At 30.5% G+C, this 22310-nt stretch overlaps 3 protein-coding genes across 8 annotated transcripts in view; 1 reads left to right on the top strand and 2 right to left on the bottom strand.

The window, feature by feature from the left end:
- The window catches only part of LOC106681695 (protein zer-1 homolog), a 34572-nt gene extending 31870 nt beyond the window's left edge, over positions 1–2702 (top strand). For all 5 annotated transcript variants that reach the window (XR_010843804.1, XR_010843805.1, XR_010843803.1 and 2 more), the window contains exon 12: positions 2545–2702. The gene's annotated coding sequence lies outside the window, so the exon portion shown is untranslated. The remainder of the gene's footprint in view (positions 1–2544) is intronic.
- On the bottom strand, positions 1627–12944 carry LOC112210943 (uncharacterized). Its single transcript, XM_024361602.2, has 5 exons — positions 12784–12944; positions 6224–6424; positions 4569–4666; positions 4329–4462; positions 1627–1860 (listed from the first exon to the last, which is right to left on the bottom strand). The coding sequence occupies exons 2-5, from the start codon at positions 6297–6299 to the stop codon at positions 1656–1658; spliced, it is 513 nt and encodes a 170-aa protein (XP_024217370.1). The 5' UTR covers positions 6300–6424; positions 12784–12944; the 3' UTR covers positions 1627–1655.
- Positions 12945–13101: 157 nt separating this feature from the next.
- On the bottom strand, positions 13102–22280 carry LOC106681696 (estradiol 17-beta-dehydrogenase 8). 2 transcript variants are annotated; one of them, XM_014422154.3, is made up of 6 exons: positions 22048–22280; positions 21804–21920; positions 20621–20814; positions 20365–20543; positions 18125–18252; positions 13102–13274 (listed from the first exon to the last, which is right to left on the bottom strand). In XM_014422154.3, exons 1-6 carry the CDS (start codon positions 22076–22078, stop codon positions 13189–13191), a joined length of 735 nt encoding a protein of 244 aa, XP_014277640.1. In that variant the 5' UTR covers positions 22079–22280; the 3' UTR covers positions 13102–13188. The 2 variants fall into 2 exon arrangements, with proteins under 2 accessions (XP_014277640.1, XP_014277641.1); XM_014422155.2 differs by lacking the exon at positions 22048–22280 and having other exon boundaries at positions 20621–20869; positions 21804–21923.
- Between the last annotated feature and the right edge of the window lie 30 nt (positions 22281–22310).

The raw sequence follows: 22310 nt of genomic DNA, 5'->3' as shown, positions 1-22310 counted from the left end.
TACCATTTATTCTTTATATATAAGTCATTCTCCCAAAATGGCAGAATATCTGTTCTTAACATTTTAATTATAAGACAATTAATCTAAGCAAATAAATATTATTTTTTCAATAGATAAAATTCTGAACTGAAGTCCTTTTAGGATGGCTGTCAGTTTAGCTGTGAAAGTAGAATATAAGCTGTTCAATTTATATATATATATTTTTTGTGAAGGCGTAATAACACCTCCACAAAAAAATATATCTATAACACAAGATGTTGAGTTTGCTGTTTTAAATCTATGTATGTATTGATGATGATTTACATAATATATATATTTTTCAATTTTTTTAACTAATTTGAGTAATTCAATATTAAATAAAGGCGATAATATGGCTTGAGGAGGTAAGTTGTTTTTTAAATTGCTAATCATTATTTGATTATTTTAAAAATCATGAACGATTTAGCTGAGGCTGAAACTAGAAGCTATGGATTTTTTACTAGGCTCAATAACATTTTATTTAGAGGGTTTATAGAACACTCATAAGATGAATTTCCTGGCGGGTTATATATTTTAGCCTATAACTTAGCACTAAGTTTCTGTCGATGGAATGTCAGAGGGAGTGCTCCTGCTTCCGAGCTTACTTCGTGCTGGGCTGGTACATAATACTCTTGTTGATAGGCACTAAATCGTTTCTACTTATAATCTATATTAATATCAAGAAAATTTATATTATCTATATAAATAAGTGGTGACCCATCTAAAATGACGGTGTGGGGCAAATCTTCATAACTTTGAAAACTAAATAGGATGCATTGTGTCTTTTCTTTTAATATATGCAATCTATTTTGGGGAAAACATGTTTGTATATTATTCATCACAAGCTGTATCTGATATTGTATACGATCTAAACCTCGGGAGTTCCATACAAATAGATACCTCATCATCAGCATACAAAAAGTCCCATGAACATTTTACATCAAACATTCACTTAAGTTTGCCGATGCAAGACAGCTCCTTGCGGCATACCACTCTCCCATATTCCACAGATTGGCTTCCATTAACATAGACTTTATATGATCTGGTTCTTAGAAATCCTTTTTATAAATTGCAACATGTGTGTCCCTTTAATTCCAGCTCTTCGAGTCTTTTCGGATATTATATCTCCACTCATGTCGAAGGGTTGTGAATGTAAAAACATACATCTTGGATTACCATGGTCAATCTAATCAAAATGTACCCTAGAGTTGTATATCTGTGAAAACCACATTATAGATTGTTAAGTTATTCCTTTTTTTATCAAGAGTGAAAATTAATCTCATCATTTTTTTTCACTACAGCACAGTAAAACCCTTTTCATAGAAATGGTAACTCTACACTAGACCATATTTTGTTAAAAAAATATACTGCATAATTCATGGAATTCTCTCAAAGGTATTTAAACATATCACATGTCAGCTCACCTTGACAGGAGAAGAACACTGTAAGCATCAGTATTATCTTATTACTAGAAATCAAGATATCTTGAAACGTGAAATTTCAAATTTTGATAAAAGGAGACAAAAAATGTTTTTGGTCGATTACAAAGGTTCGTTATAGTAAACCAAATTTATTAATAAGGAGAAGGTAATAGCCGAAGAAATGCAATTATCTTTCAAAACTTTTTATCTGGATAATCAACACAAATTAGTGCTACTTAGAAGAGAAAGTTCGTGCATGAAGTTTGCAATCATATTACTCATGACACCATTGAAAACGATGGAAGCCGCGTTCACTAGATACGGCTCTAAAACGGTGACCAAAGGCTGCAGAACTCCTCCTTCACTTCCAGTTATTTCCATGTTAGTTTGCTCTTCGTCATCATCAACCACAGCAACAGATCTGGAATATTAAAAAATAATATAAGATCATTCATTATTGGATGAAGTCAGTGGTACTAAAGGTACAAGGTACTAAAGAAGTAAAAACAACTCAAAATTTCGATAATCTCATAAACAGTATTTATTTTCAGAAAAGGCTCAGAGTGTCAAGGCCGCCTGGAAGACATTCAAAGCTTTCGAAGAAATTCGTACAAGACCAGTTAATTAATTATTATCTTGTATAAGTGTATGTAAAATGTTGTTACTCTATAAATACCAAATCATTGTATATAACGGGTGGCTAAGATAAAACAAGCCCTGAGTTATACTGTACGAGGGGGGTTACATGATGTAAGCGGCCAATGGTCCTCTTTTCTCTAGGCAACTCCGTATTTTTAATGATACTAATTAACAGATACCTTCTGGATAAATTCACCATTACAACATCTCTTGACGTCAATATTTTCTTTGATGTATATAAGATCCCGTCGAGACGAGAGTTTACTTTTGAGTCCCTTCGATGCTCTACAAGGGTGTTTGTATTTCATTCCATGGAACCTTCACGAAATAAAAGTCAACCTCTCCCCCCTCCCTTAGGCCGATTAATTTTTTTTTTTAATTATACTCATTTCAAGCCTATTTTTTATTTTACTCTTAACTTCGTTTATTACACAAACACTAATAATCTGGTTGTTAAATGTTGCAGGTAATCTAACGGATAATGATGTACCTACTGCAATAATCGATCGAAAAGCCATCAATTTGGCTAATGGTTTTATATTAATGATATGGAAACAAGATGGAATTAGATGTGAACATGATATGAAAGATACGTCGGTAATAATAAATTTGATTTTCTGAGAATATTGCCTTTCGAACCTATATCATGTGATAATGTTTCTGAATAACTATATTTTAATATTTTGAGTAAAATAACAAAAACTAATAAGACACATTGCTTTATCACAATAACTTTCCCCTTCATCCCAAACCCGACGCACAAAATGTAAAAAAAAAAATTATGTTTTATTTTTTGAATCTTTAAGTTAAGGGAAAACTGGACTAATATTCCCCCCCTCTATATCCCATAAGCCACATGAATTAGAATAAAATATATATTTATTATATAATTATAAAATATTATCTAGTTATATAACCAGATTTTTAGCAAATTCAATGTACTTGATTTTTTTTTTTTAAGAATGTGTTTTTCAACAAATCCCTTTGTTTTAGAGATATACAAGAAAAACTTATAAGGCATAGGTTTTACCCATTCCAATTGCGCCACACCTAAATCTTACCAATCTCATCAAAATCCATCTACCTCTTTAGCTTGCGCTTACAAAAACGTATTATATTTGATCTACTTAAATGAGGGAATCTTTTCGAACGATGAAGATGAGCTTCATGACTAGTGTTAAAATGGTCCATTATCAATTTTAACGAATCACATCTACTACTTTCGAAAACGAATTTGCTGACGTATTTTCCTTTAAGTCGCCATTATACAAGACCAGTATCCATTCCAACCGGCGACAGTTAATTGGTATTTGCTACGGCCATCGTGTGGAAACCACTGGAGTCCAGTCGGAAAAAGTCGGTCCAGTCCACTGACTTGAGGAGTGGGTTTCCAGTCGTCCTATTTCCTCTCTCCCCCCCCCCCAACCAAAACCTGAGCTGGTGCGATCAATTGTAAGCGTGTGAAATACTTCGAACGTTCCAGTTCAGTTGCTCGTCCGCAATTGTTGCCAATAGCGAAGGATTTTGTTCATAGTAATTTAAATAGATTAATTTTGAAAAGAAAACGCGGAATATCCGCAGAAAAAGTGAAGCAACGAGCTAAATTTGAAGTTCATTGAAGCATACAAGGAAAAAAGAATGTTGGTGACATCGGTTTGATATGTTGTACAAAAATAAATACACTCGTGAAACGGCGCTCGAGATAGTTTCATATGAAATGAACTTAGATGATCACGGCGTTGTCGAAGTCACAGAAAAAAATGAAATCATTTCGGAGTACCTAGAACCTGGAAATAAAAAAACAAAAGAAGAGTAAACAAATCAGGGTCCGGACTGACGGATATTTATGTTCCTACAGTGGAGTGATTCAACACAATGAAAGAAATTATGACTGCGCAAAATATTATTTAATTCAACGCGGGATGGCCTTGACAACGCGATTGTCTTACTAAAACTAACTGACTAAAAATCTTCAAGTGGTTACGTTTGAACGTGTACTGGCCCCATGCAATCGCGCCCTTACACAACAGCTTGTCCGATTGGAACCAAAATTGGGGGAAATACTTTTTTTTTCAGTTTAAGATTTTTTATAACCCTTATAAACAATTTTTTTTTTTTAATTTTTGTGTCAAGTGTCTAATTTGACTGAGCTACATATTCTTGGCCGAGCTCTTTAGCCCCTGCTTCAACAATAATTAATGGCAGCTATGATGGTAATTTATACAGTAACTACTCATGTTTCACAATTACCTCTTGACTAAAGTGTCTGCTTGTGCGGAAAGACTAAAGCTAAGCGTGAATCCTCTTACTTCATCAGTGATGTTGCCACTGACGCTGATTACAGGACCCAGTCTGAGAAGGGCATATGCCAGTTCTTGTGTGGCCTGCACAAAACAGAATTATTTCCATAAAGATATTAATTAAAATTTACAAATTATGTATCACGAATAATAATTAAGTATTCAACTGAAAATAAAAGAACTAACTTACATTTTTTGAATCGATGACTTTAGGATCGATGTATCCGTCAACTTTGTTTATCAAAGCTGTTAGAAGGTTTTCTGAATCATTGTCCAGGTCCACTACAGCTGATACGCCAAATATTAAATTAATATTATTTACAATTACTTTGAGATAGATTTAAATAATTGATTTAAATTATGATAAAATATTCTTAACTTTGCAAGAAAGAAGTGCGTTGGATGAATATAGGCCTGTTCCTATAACCACTTCTGACTGTCCAGAGCAAGCATATTAAGTGTTTTCTCTCCCAAATCCTAAACTGCGCATGCTCTATACAGTTCTGGATAGTAAGAAGTGGTTTTTGGAACAGACCTTAAAGGGCTAGGAGGGGTGTGGCATAGCCCTGCTGGCTAAACTACCAGACAAAAGTTAAGTGGGGGTTGGCCACTACCAATCGCAAACTTATTTCCCTTGACACATTTATAGGTCGTCTACTGGAACCAAATACGTCCGAATAATCTATTTTCATGAGGAAACTGCAGGTTTCCATCAGAGCTCAACCTTTTACAACCGGCTAATCCTTTCCATAGGAAAAATATTGCAGCATGTCTACTACTTGCAGCTATCTCGTGCGAATCTAGGAGAAGACGGCCGAATGACGATTCAATCACACCAATATGGGATTTTCGATAATATTCTGTGGTGCCAGAAAGAGAGTTTATTTTTTTCTTGTATATATATATTTTTTTTATTAATATGAATCTCGAAAAGTTATTTAGTTTAATTCAAGAACAATTCCAGCAAGATATGAATCATTAAAATTATTTCCGATGGAACTAAGAAAATAGTGAACAACCGTTGCAGAGGAAATGGATACTCAAGGTAAGTTAATAAAAGTATTAACACTTTTGGTCCTATCCCATGATAACAAGTCACCAAAACCCATTTCATACATACATACATATATATTAAATTAACCCTATTAGTAAACAAATTCGTGTGACTTGGCTTAACGTTGGGGATGAGTTTTAACATGGTCCAGTATGGATTTTATCAAATATCATCCTCTACTTTCACTTAGAAATTTTCTGGATACGTCCTAACCAACACTATCTTTCCTGTATACGCCCTAACCATCACTATCTTTCCTGGATTCCTGGATTTCAAAAACGAGTTGTTCCGTAGAATTTACTCAAACGACAAAATATCCACCCTGAAGTATAGGTAATTATGTAACCCATAGAAATCGACAGAAAGCTAATGAAGTATTCAGAAAATAAAAAAGGGGGGGATATGTGCAATAAAAAAGATAGACATGTAAAGAACCTTGACTGATCTATATACTTGGCCGACTTTTTTTATGCGCAAATGATGTAAGCCCAATAACCAGCTTTGAGTGCAAGAGGTAGCGTTTGCCAAAGCAGTATAATTAAAACGTAGGTAAAACAATCAACTTAAATTTTCTACTTTAAAAATATAAACCGAATATTCACTTCTGTATTTTCATACAAATAAATCTATTGTGTATTTTTGCTATTAATATAAAATAAAAACAACCTAAATTATAAGCAAAGTTAGTTTATAATACATTACGAGATAAAAATATATTTTCTTATAGGAAATCCATTCACTCGTAACACGTGTGAAATTATGCAATATTGCAGTGATATAAGTAAAAATACCTTGTATGACGACAGACTGCACATCTGCAACAAGACAGCTAGCTGCATAAATCAAAAAATGAGTGAAGGAAATCATCAGAGAGTTTGTGAGCAATTCAAAGTCGATGACTTAATTAAAGGTGTATCCAGTGTGAGCTCAACCTCGAAGACTGGCTCAATGTAAAGGTTAAAGCCCCTTTGGTGTACGGCTTCCCCTAATCACTAAAAAATATAGATAAGATTATAGTAATAAATAATGTCAGACTTATCTCTTAATTTTATAGAAGTAGTTTCTCATTGTTCCTAAATTTTGCGTGTTATTGTGTATTTTTATCTTGAGGGTAATATAGATTCTTCTTAAGAGTTTATCGGATTAACGTGTACTATAACACCCTCTCCTCCTCACCCAACAGGCAAATTTTCGGTGTCTGGTACATTCAGTGTTTAATTTTAGTTTCCTAATAGTTACAGTTAGATTTCTACCTTATCTAATGTTAATCTTAAGGCTATGGTCGATTCAAACCTATTACAACTGAATTAACATAAGATCGAGTATTCATCGAGGGGAGTAGAGAACTTCAGGCTCATCAAACTAAAGCAGTGGTCCCAAACCCATAGAAGTCTGCAAACCTCTAAACCGAAAATTTATTCAAGAAGTGGAGCTCCTTCACAAAAATTTCAAAGTTAAGTGGATTTTAGATTATACATTTTCCAGTTAAAATTTTTCAACTAGCACCCAAACATTAGGATACATAATTAATAAAATAGTTCTTAGCAATAAATTATCACAATATATATAGTTGACCGTATAACTAAATATAAGAAGATGGACGGGGTTGCGGTCAAAAAGAATAAATAGTTTTTAACTATTTAATGCCCGACGTTTCGCCCCACTTTGCAGGGCTTCCTCAGGGCTGTTCAAAGTGATAGCTTAAAAAAATAGTTGCAAAGTGGGAAGGCGAAACGTCGGACATTAAACAGTTAAAAACTATTTGTTCTTATTGACCGCAACCCTGACCATCACAAAAATAGTTTTGCCGGACCCTCCCGCAGCCCACCTGTGGTCCACAGATCTCCAGTTGAGAACTACTGAGCTAAAGGGACCCAGCACACGTTGTACAATGTGGTTTTTTTGGCGGTGATGTTAGTTATAGTATGAACAGGTTGAGCGACCAAATCGAAAGTTTTACAACCATATTGGCCGAAATTAAACCACAATTTAGCGACGGTCCTAAATCACTCTTGAAATATTTGCTTAAAATGGAAAGAGGAGGCTTCAATTCTTGAGTAGATCAATATTTAAAAAGCACTTAAAATTGGAAAACGGCGTGAATCCCCCACACCCACCCTCCGTTCTAGCCTTTCTCATCTTACTTTGGAAACAGACCTCACAGCGAGTATGTTGCTCGATATACGACATGCCACAACTTCAATGTATCAGAGATCGTAACACAAAAAATATTAGAAACCGGCAAACCACCCATTAAATTTGTTATGATCTCCTCTTGTACCTTCTAATATGTTTTGTGTTACTATTATCTCCTCTTGTGAGATTATGACATCTTGATATTTGGGAGGAGGCTTAGTTTTATGTAAACCTGCTGAGGCCTGAACGGACGTGTTATCCAACTTGGGCACCAATATCTGTATATTTCGTCTTATTATCATGACACTATACTTTTGTGCTATCTGACATCGGCAATGCCTAACAATGAAGCTTGAAAAGTACTTTGTTTTCTTTTTTGTTGAGAAAATTATTCAAATAACAACATGGGAAAACAATTATGAGGCCATTTTCTAATGTCGAAGTAATAGTCAATAGTAAAACGACATAATGCGTCTTGTATTAAACTCTTTAATTAAAAATTGTGTCTTCTTGATTGAAAGGCTTCATTTAAGTTTCGGAAAGAGCAAAAACATCGTCGCATAACAAGACGAAAGACTGTTGAATGTTTTATTTCAACGGTTATTGAGATGACATGACCGGCCTTATATGAAATAGACTGTGTGTTGGCCAACGAAGCTGTACCGGGTATGTGACACTCAAAACATACGATAAATTTTACTAACGGATCTGGCAAAGTTCAGCGATATCTTCAAATATGAAATTTATCTCATTGAGACCAAACAAAAACAAGTAAATAACATCCCTAGCTACAGGTTTTAGCCACAGACTGGTCTGATTGTATCAGGATTCTCTGTGGAGTGTAACAAACAACGATCAAATTTCACACACGCTCTTCCCAGAGGAATTACAATTCATTGCCACTTTTTTACTTATTCATTTCTATAAGTACCGGTTGATTTTATTAATTTATTTGAGGAGTAAAGTAGCTTAGTGAGTAGCTCCTATCTCTCAGTCTCGGGTTCGGGATACTTGCCTGGGGTGCGTGAGTAAAGGTGAAGTAGTTTATGCTGAAGAGGACCTTCCGTAGCTCAGGTGGTTGAGGCGGAGGTCAAAAATGACCAGGAAGGGGGTTATAAAAAAAAAAAGTGTATGCGGAAATTCGGGGGGGGGGAGTTAAACTCAGAAAACCTACCTGGCACAACTCCCCAGTGAATGAAATGGAGTCAAAAATAAGAAGAAAAATGTTTTTATTAATCCAATTCTTTTTTAATACATAGGAAATAAAGCATTATGTTCTATTTACTCTAGTTCTACGGGGTAGGTAGATATAAAATATTTTTTTTGTAATGGAAGACTGAGCCTGGGATCTAAAAAATGTATGAACATTGGGATGATAAACAATCGGGCCGCCCATAGCTCAGTGGTTAAGAGACAGTCTTACCAATTTTAATGTCTATTGGCGGTGCCGGTTCGAATCCGGCCTGGGACATTGACTTTTTTCATTGAGTGGCGGTCCCACAAAATGAAGAACTTTGACCCCCAACCATGGTTAGGCAGTAAAGGACTCCAATGGGAGTCTTGGCCGAAAAAAAAACAAAAAAAAAATGATAAACAATCAACAAATAGAAATTTAGAAGGAACGTGGATGTCAATCAATTAACTAATGAAGTTATAGAGTCAACTTACTCACTTACTGGATAAGGGGGGGGGCTGATGGTTTAGTGTGTTACTGACCAAATAACCTCCTTTTACAATCGTTTATCAATAATCTACTTCCTTACGAAGTAATAAATTCCTGCCTCTTCATGGGCTGGAAAGGTAAACCTTTTTTTCTATTTCTTGAGTAAGTGGATTTATTTAAATACACATCATGTAGTAATCCACAATCATTCAACACGTTTATTAAAATTTCAAATTAATTTTTTTTGTTAATACCTGTCATGTAATCCCCAATCCCCCCCATATTCTCAAGGTCACTCGAATATCAACAGCTAACTTTAAATAGTTCTCGAGAGTCTATAATGTCACACTTCGAATCTCTTGATATCTTCCTATATTTCTCTAAATCATAAGTGTGGTTCCTTGGTATATGGAAAGATATATTTATTCAAATTTGACCAAAGTCATAAAAAACAGCTTATATTTAGTTTGTTCAATTCTATTATATGTATCATAATCAAAGTTACTTTTCATGTTTAATTTTCTTTTTCTTCATTGGACCTATTATTTGTCATCTTAATTCTGATTAATTTGTTCTTTTAACATTATATGTGTGCTTAGTTTATGAAATAATTTAGGTCTAATTATTTGAATGAGAATCATTGACTTGAAAACAATAATTAACGTATTTTGACTTAAAACTCCAAAGGTCACGTCCGAAATGAGAGATATACTGAGTGGTCAAGTTATTTGTTTCATTAAACAGGCACTAGATCTCTCAGAGCCAATGTATCATTTGATGTTATAACTTTTCTTTGACACTTTTTTTGTCTCACATTCTCTTAATTTTCACTCCTAATTCACTTCTTTATCTGATCGATCTCTCGAGTACGTATTATACAGACAAAATATTAACAAAAACAATTAAATAAAACATAGGATTTGGCTAATCCTAATTCTAGGATCTTTCACTGATCCACAAACCACAGACGACAGTGATAATGACGCAGTACTAATTCCTAGAGCTTCAAGTCCAAGAAGATAACCAGCGTTTGACCGAGAATTATTACATAAATCTCGGAATAAATAAATAACACATACAATAAATGAATTGATGTTCGAGAAGGACGCTTGACGCGGAGCTGAGAAACTCAGAACTATGTAATGCTCATAGAGTATGTATTTTTTTATCATAGAAATGTGATGGTATTTTTTATGAATAAAATGATTCAGTGAGTTGCGTCTCACAGAAGTCGTACTCTTAGGTTAGAGACCTTTAAAATGTTAAAAACATCAAAAATCGAATGCAAAACCAAATCATAGGGGTATTCATGATGATGTGTTAAATTTAAAATGTTATATATATATAGCATTGTGAGCAGCCCTATTTTAAGTCATGTTAAATTCCAAATATATAAGAGCTCCTGGCGGATTTTTCAAGCAACTCGTTTTATAATCTTTCCTTCCAAAACTTCATATAATTGTTGCCTTCTAAGTTTTGACTAAAGTAATTTATTACAACATGCCTAAATTGAGAGAAAAGAGAATTTGTTCGAAAGTTTGACTACTGAGTGTCTTGTTGATTTTCTAGCTTGTAAGGAAGAGAGTCAAGATGAGCTAATTGACAAATGTCATTACATTATTATTACCATCTATTGCTTTATTAGTTTTAAAACATTCTAAACAATACTAAAAAACAACCTAACACAACTACAAACAAAACAGAGACAAAGCTAGTCTGTTGCATGACGTCATTCTCCATTTAACAGACCCTTAATTGAAAACATCTTTAAAATAATTGAAGACAAGCACCGAGGTAGTTTTCTACCTAGTAGTACCAAGTACTTAATAGCTACTTCCTGTAATTATCAGATCATGACTGCAAACTAGTGGTTTTACAGCAATATTAAATAAAAAAGACGTAACGCACATATACATGATTACTAAGACGATAATGGCCAAACAAATATTTCGATTTCTTATCATTCGTTAAATCACGTAGCGGGGATGTACTATGTAAGGGAGGGCTGATTATTTCACTTATGTATTTACACACAAATACAAATGTATTTTCGGATTGGTAGCCCAAATTAATTTAACAAAACAATATTTCAGCGTGTAAATCTGTCTTGGAAACGAAGGCTATTATACCCTGAAATAAAATACATTCATAGAGACAAAGGTAATTTTATTTTATAACCATTAGTTAAAACCTTTTAATTGTAAAGTGGCTAATCTAATTGGGTCACTTCAGATATCTAAAGACACACAGAGGTATATTGACTGTCTCAAGTAAACTTAAAAAAAAAATTTGGTGACCATATAGAAGCCCCTGATACCTGCCTACACTATTGTAACATAACATGATGCATCAAATATTCTTTATTCCTATTTCTTGATGTTATATAAAAATGTAAAGTACAGTTTCTTAATAAAAAAACAATGAATCAAATAGTTTAACATGCTATCCACCAAATCCATTAGTAATGTTGCTACAGCTGTAACTAAATGATAATGGATAGGTAGTGTGGGATTATAAGTTGATAAATAATTTACATGTTCCATAAAATTAGAAGAAAAAAAATGTAAACATCAACATTACTTATTTACTTCTAGAGCTCAAAGATATTTATTGGTACCTTTGGCCTTTTCATATACTTAGTATAGTATTTTAATGCTGAATAAATTCACTATGCAAATGGACTAAAAGAACAAATGAAAGATATTAATCCATCAATTTTGATGAAGAGAACAAAACTTTTAATGGATATATAAAAGAAAAACTAATAAATAATAATATAAAATTTCATTAATTTTGAACCAAAATCTTGTATAGAAAATTCATGAAATTTCTCAAGTTTCATTATTTAGATTAAATCTGCAACACAAAAGGTGGATATGTCATAGACATGATTCACGTGGAAATATATGATACAGGCTAAAAAAAAGTTCAGAAAACTATGTGAGTAATTCTTATTTAAAATCAACTAAAATTTGTCATTACCACCCGTATGTAGTTTTATAAAGTGTCAATCCAATTTATTTCAAGTGTCACATAGAAATGATTTCTTACAGACCACAGCATCATGGTAAAACATTTCAGGAGTAAATTTAAAAATGTAAACTAACTTTAAGCCATAAGGAAAAATTTTGTCACAAAAAAATGTATATATAATAATAATATATTTAAAAAATATATATGAGAGCTATAGTTTAAAAAAAGGTTTACCCAACACTATATTATGTTAAAATTAAAAGCCTTATAATAAAAGGAAGGTCTGGGTACAGATTAGAAAGAACTCAAATATTATAAAAATTATTTAATTTCGCCCCACTTTCCAGGACTTAAGTCTAGGAAGTAAGTCATAAAGAAGCTCTGCAAAGTGGGGTGAAACAATATCTCTTATTAAATAATTTTTGTACTATTTGAGTTGTTTCTTGACCAAACCGTAACCATCTTTCTGTTATTAATTATGGATGGTCAATCAACAATTTTCCTAACAGCCTTATGTTTAGCAATAAAAAGTTGTAATTCAAATATAAGTGCAAACAAGAAAAATAAATTAATACTTACAAGAATAACCTTTGAGTATGACTGAAGTAACACAAATGAAGAAAGCCATATTATTTAAAATGCAATGTACAAAATTTTTAAAACGTCACGCTTATGACGCTATCAAATGAACGAATGAGCAACTACTGCTAAAATCTGTGCCAAGTCAGTCCAATAAATATTGCAAAATTAAGAAATATAATGCTCAGAAAAAAATAAAATAAATATAATAAATCAAACCTGATAAGGAACGCTGTCACTTAGAGAAACAATGCCCTCATATGTACACATTAATCACGCAGATGATGTAGGGAAAAGGAAAAAAAAAATAAAAAGGGAGAAAAAAATCAACAATCTTTTATTTATTATGGCCTCATAAAATTTAAAAAAAATAGAGATGAACATAACAGTTGTTCAAAGAGAGCATTATACTCCCCCACTCACCTTAACAGAGGTTCCATTGATGTAGGAACTACGATCAGAAGCTAAAAATGCAATAACTTCTGCCACCTCTAACAAAAAAAAGAAATTTATAAAATTAAATACCATAAATATTTCAATAAACAACAATATGACATCAATATTTAGTCTGTTCTCAATTAATTAATATTAGTTTTATATAGTTTGATTGAAAGATGGATTACTTCTTAGTAAGCACGATTTTACCGTTTGTATATGCTATCATTAATTAAAAATTACATAAATTAAATGAAATGCAAGCATTAAAAATTTTAATTAACTTTAAGATTACATGAAGGATTAGTATAATAAAAATTAACTTCATTAACATATAATGGGTGACTTGCAAAATATAGGGTGATCAATACTACCTCAGCATATTTTATGTTAATTAGTGTTATTAATTACAATTAACGTTCAAGTTAAAAAGTCTTTATACTAAAACAATAATTTTAATAAAAAATGTAATTATAATTCTTTGTATGATATGATCAAACCTGAAATGTATGGTAAAATAATCATATCTATCGATAAATGATACCAATTTTTTCATGTTAATTACACCATATGTTTTAATAAGTTAAACTCACCTATAAAAATAGATAATGAGGTAAGTAAAAAAACAAACATTGCAACATAATACAAGATAATAGCAGGATAGGCAGTTAGTACCTCAGATCGCTAACAATGTAGTAATTAAGAATTATTCTTAAAAAATAATCAGGTTAGTTCTCAAATTAATAAAAAATAAGAGTAAAAATGTATTATTTGAGAAAATAAACCCCATTCATTGATCATCCTACTGGTATGTATATTTTGTAGGGATATTTAAAAGTCATTTAATATTAAAAATATTTGATTGTATCTGAGTAAGTGAAAAGATTTTGAATAGTTGAAATAGTTCTGAGTAAGAAATTATACCAACTATTGTAATGAAGTCAATAAAAAGATGTAAATTTAATTTTATTTATTTGAGTGTTTGTATATAATTGAGTATTTTGTATTATTTATTTAAATTTTTTATTATTAGTAAACTATTAGCTGATGATTGGTTTAAAATTATGACCATTAAAACGCACTTATGTGTTAACAAACACCATATGGATTCAGTCAGTTAAGGTTTAATTAAAAACTTTAATGTCAGAGCTAAAACTATTTTAAACATTATAAATATAGAAAATATTTTAAACTTCATAGTTTAATTCTATGATAAAGTTTAATTCTATGATAATAAAGTTTAGTCATAAAAAGTACTTCATGGAATGGAATTCTGATCTATAGAGTTTCAAAATAAAATATGCCAAGTTCATGAATAATTTTAAAAAAGTAAGAAATATTTGTTTTTGTAGATCATTTGACTGCCAAGAGGACAGCAAGATACTTAAGACAATCATATCTATCCAGGACAATAAAAAAAATTATAAGTCCTGGAAATTTAGATAGTAGGATCCCAGTATCACACGAGCCATGAACTTGTGAAATTGTAAACCCCAATTGTTTGAGAGCAGTTCCTCCACTGTGCTAATATAGGTTAGTGTAATGAAGTTTTAATTAATAATAGCAAAGTAAATTAGTTAAATTTATTTAATTGAAGCGTGATTTAGAAATAATAATATCCCAGGTGGGGCAACAAAAACATATGAGGAATAATGAGCAGATAAAATAAACCAAGAAATATATCAAACACAAAGTACATTAGATTAAAATGAAAATTATTCTTTTTCAATTTTAAAACCATTTCTTAACTTATAGATTTAATTTTAAAGCAAAATTATTTTGCCAATTTTAATTTCTAAATTAAATATTTTATGTTCTAGCTTCCATAATATTTTATGTTCTTCAGGAAACATGCCCTACTTTAAAAGTCAAGTTAAGGAATGTATACTAGAATATGCAAATAAAACTTTTAATCCTGAGGATGGCATGAAAGCCAAAACACAAACAGTTTGCTCATAAATTAAAACTGGTGAAATAATATCGCCTTTAAATTTAACAAATTTACCTTCACCTTAAATAAATATCATATTAAGACTTTATGTCACCTATTCATGCAAAACTAAATCAATCTGATCTTACCTTTTTCTATTTCATATAAATTCAATTTAATTAATAGAAATATTTTATTTTCAACCTTATTTTTAAATTTTACGAGTTTTGTAATGAACACAATTTTGTTTGACTTGAGTTTCATTCATTTTCAATAAAAATGTAAACTCTTTGATTTCAAAGAGAAATATTTTAACAATAGGTAAACTTAAAATTCGATTAAGATTTTTTTGTAGGTAGGTTTTTGAAATGACTTTTTTTTTATATTGATTCAGATCGGCCACATACAGCATGATATAATATACAAATAAAAAAACTATACAATATATAATGAGGTGTAATAGTTGACCATAGATTAATATGAGAAGATAGTGGGAGGTGCGGTTAACAAATAAATAAAAACAATATTTCGACCTGAATTTTTCAGGGCTTCACCAGAGCTAAAATAAAAGAGATAACCAACACTCAGAGAAACATAAAAATAAAGGAAAATAATAATCAAACAAATTAGGAAATATATATAACAATGAATAAAGAAGACAGTAGTTGATTAATAACAATACATGTAGATTGATAGTAATTGAAGATGAAATATAATATTATAGAAGTAAGAATTATATAAAATAAATTATGAACATTTTCTTCCGCACTTTTCAGTATGTTTATTTTTTCAACACTTTCTGTTTTTTAATTTTTCATCATTTATTTTGTATAATTCTTAGTTCAATAATATTATACCATATTTCATCTTCTATTTTTATCAATCAACTACTATCTACATGTATTGCTATTAATCAACTACTTTCTACTTTATTCTTTGTTTTGTATTTTCAAATTTATTAGTTTACTATTTTCTTTTATTTTTATGTTTCTCTCAGTGATGGTTGTTATCTAAGCCCTGTTGCAATGTTGGCACAGATTAATAAGCTTTTGTTTATTTGCTGACTGCACCCCGACCATTTTCTCCTCATATACAAAATATATACAATTCAAAATTTTTCATACACTAATAGACACCACATAAAATGTATATTTGTAGGTCAACTTCTAAAACTGTTCTTGGGACAAAGATGTAGTAGATATAGATTCTATATTATAGATCAAACCAATATCATGATCATATATATGTAGATAATTGATTATGTGAATTTGAAGGAGATGGTCGGGGATGTGGACAAATAGAAATAAAAAATTATTCACAACTATTTATTCATTGCTGATGTTTTGATCCACAATGTATATTTACATCAGGACTAAAAATAAAAAGATACAAAGAAAGTAGAGGCAACAAAGAATAAAAGGCTTTAACAAAAAAAAAAAAAAAAAAGAATATGCATAGGCGGAGGAATAAAAAATATCAAAAATTTAAAGTAATATGGAGAAGAAAGATAAATACCAAAATGATTAACTAACATAATGAATAGTAGTGAACTGATAAATAAAGATGTATATATATTGTAATAATTTTTAAAAATATTAAAAAATAAAAATAATTTGGATCGTTTTATAACTTTCTTTCAAATATAAAAGATAACTTGGGTTCAAGTTAATAACTTTAATGTCAAATAGATAATATAATTTTATTATATAAAAAGAAAGACTCTTAATCTCAGGGCGTGTGGTTGCTAGACAATCAGAATAGAGATACTTATAATAATTTCTCTTAATTTAAATTACAATCTATTTTACACATGTATCTAACTTTATGTATACAAAAACTAACCAAGCTCTATATCCTAACGATCTTCTTTTGTTGATTCCTTGGTGTCTTCTTTGTTCTTAATCTTATTGTTCTGTCCTAGCATCAAAAATGGCTTCCTTCTTGACAGAAATTGATGACGACCTCTTCATACTGAGAGATCATCTCTCCTTGGGGCCACAGACACAACTGTCCTTTGTCAAAATGAAAACCTTCCTTGAGGTTACATGTAAACATCGATTGTCGTACAACAGTTAGGGATTTTTCTAAATGATTTACTTTCTGAATATTATTCTGTAGCACTATTTCTTGATTTCTATTTTTCCTTTAATTTACTGTATTTTCAATTATGATGGGAAAAGTTAAAATAGTTTTTATGATATTTGAATCTGCTCACATGGCCTTGATTCAACGGACTTGACTGAAGAATACGTACCGCCATCTTGGTTCTGTTTTTTGACTCACAAAGTTATTATAAACAATGAAACTTGGTTAGCTTGCTTTTTGGATAAACAAAACAAATGAATATTAAAATGATACATAAATAAAACATCTTATAAACCCTTTATACTTCAAAATATATTATTTACTCAAAAAGAGCATATTACAATATATATATTATTGAATAGATCTATCATTTTGATTAACTAAGAAGACACAATAAATGACAGTAATTAATACCATTGTATTATTTAGACAGTTATTATTATTATCAGTTCATGATTAATTACAGTGTCAGTTATTATGTCTCCTTAGTTTATTAAAATAATAGATCTTTTCAATAATATATATCCTGATATATCAGTTCACGGCTCTTCATTAAGTTAGTTAATCATTTTTATCCTCCATATTATTTTATTTAAGTTTTGATATTTTGAATACTTCCAGATTTACGCCTTTTTTTATATCATTCTTTTACTCTTATATTAATTATATTTTCTTGGTATCTTTTAATCTTTTGATCTGATGAAGACTAATAGTTTGGGTCGAAACATGTGCAATGAATAAATAGCTATGAACTGTTTATTTCTTCTTGAACACAAACCTGACCATCTCCGTCAATATCATAATTCATCATTCCAGTGGCTGTTGAAATTATCAAAAAAGATATAAAACCAACATTAAAAAAAAATTAATTTAATAATAAGTTCTATTAACCTTGAGGTTCTCCAAAACGAGCAAGAGGTATAAGCTTCAAAAACATCTTCTTTACTTGATCAGGTACCGAATGGGTCATGGGAGTATCAATGAAACCAGGTATCACAGAATTACACCTGATCCTAAACCTAAAACATAAAAAAATCTTTTGAAATATCTTTTAACCTATATATGTCACTCATACACAGGCTATACCAGAGCAAAATAAGTAAATTATAATATTTCAAATAATTTGATCAGGATCTAATAGATAACAGAAAGGCTGAGAAAATACATTTAGGTCTTTCTCACAACTGAGCTAATAGATATAGTAAAATTGGTACAGCACCTGTACCAGTGACTGTCCAGCATTCATCGTTTTTATGCCTGAAACTACGATAGTCTACTTTGTGGCAGTTACAACATTAAAAACTGTAATTATTATGTATTTTTAATTCTTTCACTTTATTGAAAAAAAACAAAACCGACAGGAATGTTATTCTATGTATTTTTTTTCTGATAAAATTTGTCGCCATGATAATATTTCAATATCATATGAGAAATTGATACAGATTGGAAAAAATTTCTCGTTGAATCTTGGCAATTTTTTCAAATTTAATTTATTTTCTCCACTAAAATTTGGTTCCTCTAACTATTCTTGTCAATATGTAATTTACTTTTAATATTTTATACATAATTTAGTAGCAATAAATAATTAATCTTAACATAATTAATATGATCAAAAAGTAATAGAGGTATAAATACATTATATATATATATATATATATATATATATATTATTGACCGTATTATTTCAAATTATAAAGAAGATGGTCAGGGGAGTGGTCAAAAGAAAACAAAAAATAGTTAGCAACTATTTATTTGCAGATGTTTCAGCTCACTCTGTAGAGCTTCATCAGGGCTGTTCCAGATGAGAGATTTTGAAACAGTCTATTTTTTTAATATATTATTACCAACAATTAATAGATATTAGCAAACTCGTCTGAACAGTTTTGGTATTCTATATGGAGTAGTGATTGTTAGTGAGTTCTTACATTTAGCAGTTTTCAGAACAGACACTGGTACATCTGAGGTACTCGCTTCTTATTTCCTGAAAATGTTTTTATTTTCCCCCAAAACAAAACACTAGAAATAAATATTTAGCTTCTAAAAGAATAAATACACACATAAAAATTTTATGTAAAACCCAAATACTAGGTGACTGTTGGAGTCAATTTTAATCACCCTCACCCTCTTGGAAATAATTTTCTTCAAACTACTTGAGAGTTCGAAATGTTTTTAAAGACAGTCTTATTGCACAACTGGAGCATAAACAGAGCCATCATTAATAATATTAACTTTATAGACATTGTCGTTTATGAGATTACATTGATAAATAAGTCATATGAGATACAACAAACATGTACAGCCTTGATTTATCAGTACATGTTATTTCTCAAAGTTTTTTTTTTGTACGCTATAGTTCATCAAAACCAATGACTGGGCCATCAATTTTGAAGATTACCTTCATCATGAACCATGAAAAATAAACATTTTTCCAGTCCTCCTTTAATTTCAAAATGGTGGCCAATTAGTTATTTCATACTACTATAGAGGAAAATCATAAAATGTTTTTGACTCACTATTTTAATCTCAAACAAAAAAAAAAAATCTAAGAAATGAACCATTTGCTGACTGACCAATATATCATGCGAATGATTCACAAACGGCAGCTAGTCATGTAGATAAAAGAACATGTACAGTTGATTGTGAACATAAATTTTTTAAATTTGATCAAATGACAAAGTCAAGCAGATATATATTGCATCCTACATAACTCGAAAAGCTAACTTTGAAAAAATGGATTTCAATCATTACTTCATAATAAAACCCATTTTTGCTTAAAAATGTAATGTGAAGTACATCAAGAATTAAGAATCAACATTAAGAAGCAGCACCCAACAGTTTAATTAGATAGCAAGCAAAATTAAGTTTTATTATAAAATAAAAACCTTTGAAATTCATTTATCCTTTTTAAGCTAAATTTTAGAGTTATGTTAGTAAGATTGAGGGTGTGACAAAATTAATATTTACTTTTAAAATAATTATTATAAAAAAATTGCTAGTTATGAAACTAATAAAATGAAATTCTTCAATAAAATAACTTGGAATAAATGTTTCTGAAACTTCTAGGACCGAAAAAATTAACAACAGATGATATAAGTACAAATACAAAATTGAGACATCAAATGATTACATACATGCCTAATTCTTTTGCAACAGACTTCGTCAAAGCCTCAACACCTGCTTTACTTGCTGCATAATTGGCTTGTCCAATGTTTCCCATCTGACCTATTATACTTCCTACAGTAATAATACTCCCTGGTTCACCTTCTTCAACCAGAATTGTGCATGCTTCTTTTACAACATTGTAAGTCCCCTAGAAATTGAGGGAATCAAAAAGTTATAACATAAAACTGATTGTGGTAACAATAATATTAGATGTGACATACTTACTGTAAGATTGACGTTTATGGTTTCTTGAAATTTTACAGGGTCCATTTTAAGTAGAAAATCATCCCTTGTTATACCAGCACAATTGACGACAACATTAGCAGGCTTAGAATATTTCTTTAAACCAGCCTGTAAAGCCTTAGTAACAGATTCTCTTTCACTAACATCAACCTCTAAACCCAAATGGGATTCTGGTTCTAAACAGAAGATAGATCTGGGTAAGGTATGCTTCATAATCACGGGTCATTCTCACTATAGCACAACAAACATAACAAGCATAGACATTAATAACTATATATATATATATTTTTATGAACTAAAGTTTTGCTTTAAATCAATAGTTTGTTTTACTTCCACCATTTACTTCAAGATACTTTTTTTTTGGAGGTGGGAGAGAGAGAGAGAGAGAGATAGGGAGTGGGAGAGGGGAGACCAATAATCAATGATTCAGCCAAATCACCCATATTTTTAATTATACAAATATCTTGACTTATTAAATATCAGTTTTAAAACTGAATATTGCAATTAACTTTCCACTCATCAGTCAACTACAGATTATATGCAATGTTACATAGTTACAAAGGAAAATAATAATATAAATTATCCTAAATAACCATGAGATTCTCCATCGTTTGTCACAGTTTTCAAATCAACCTTATTAAAATATCATTTATTAATCATGTTAATTTATCCTTAGAGAAAAAAAATATTTAGCATAGATAGTGTAATTAGTTTAAAGAAAGGATTTCATTGGTTATTAATTTTTTCTTCACACAAGCCTATATCCATATTACCATATTAATAAATTGAATAGTGAGTAAATCTAAAGCAATTGTCAAATTAAATAAGACCATTATTGAATATAAATGTCTGAGTTAAATGATAATTTATTCATAATTATAAATATTGCTAGCCAGTGATTACTGCATCATATAAATACTGAAAATAATCTAATGTATACATAGATACAATTAACAAAGTTAATATTTTATTTAAATGATTTGAGGCTATCCAGTATTTCCTAAATAGGGCAGTAATAGCATATAATCAACCCAGTACAGAAAAGGTCAATAATAAAAGAGCTAATTTATAAAATAGAAAGATCTACAAAATCTGGGAAAAATAATGAATATTTTTTCCATCAAAGAGTGATTGTTGCTTTTTGTAGTAATAACAAAGTTAATACCTGAAAGAAGGTTCAAGGTTTCTAGTGCTGATTTAGCATTTTTATCACAAGCAATTACTTTAGCACCCTCTCTGCAGAAAGCTATGCAAGTTGCTCTTCCAATTCCACTACCAGCTCCTATAAGTAAAATTTTTTTCTTTGACAAAAATCATATCGTTATTATTAAATTAGCAAGATATATTGGCGAGGTAGGTTTATCTACTAGCATACTTAAAAAACATTTAACCCGAGAGTATCAACTTACCTGTTACGAAAGCAAGTTTATTAGCAAGCATTTTTATTTATGAGTTTCAATTTATTGTTATACGCCGATACATCAAACTTAGGTGCTTATACTAACACTTATCACAAAAGTCAAAATTGATAAGGCCAACCCCATTCTGGAATGTTGAGAAAGATAAGCGCTCAATAGCTCTAAAAAAAATTCAAAATCAAAGCTATTTCAGATTTTTGACACAATGACATTTTATCATTAAAAACTACTCAGAATAAAAATATATTTTTAAA

The sequence above is a fragment of the Halyomorpha halys genome, unplaced genomic scaffold, assembly GCF_000696795.3.
Source record: "Halyomorpha halys isolate HHAL.00 unplaced genomic scaffold, Hhal_1.1 Scaffold360.1, whole genome shotgun sequence".
Classification (NCBI taxonomy): Eukaryota; Metazoa; Arthropoda; class Insecta; order Hemiptera; family Pentatomidae; genus Halyomorpha; species Halyomorpha halys.
This window is presented reverse-complemented; position numbering and strand designations above follow the sequence as displayed.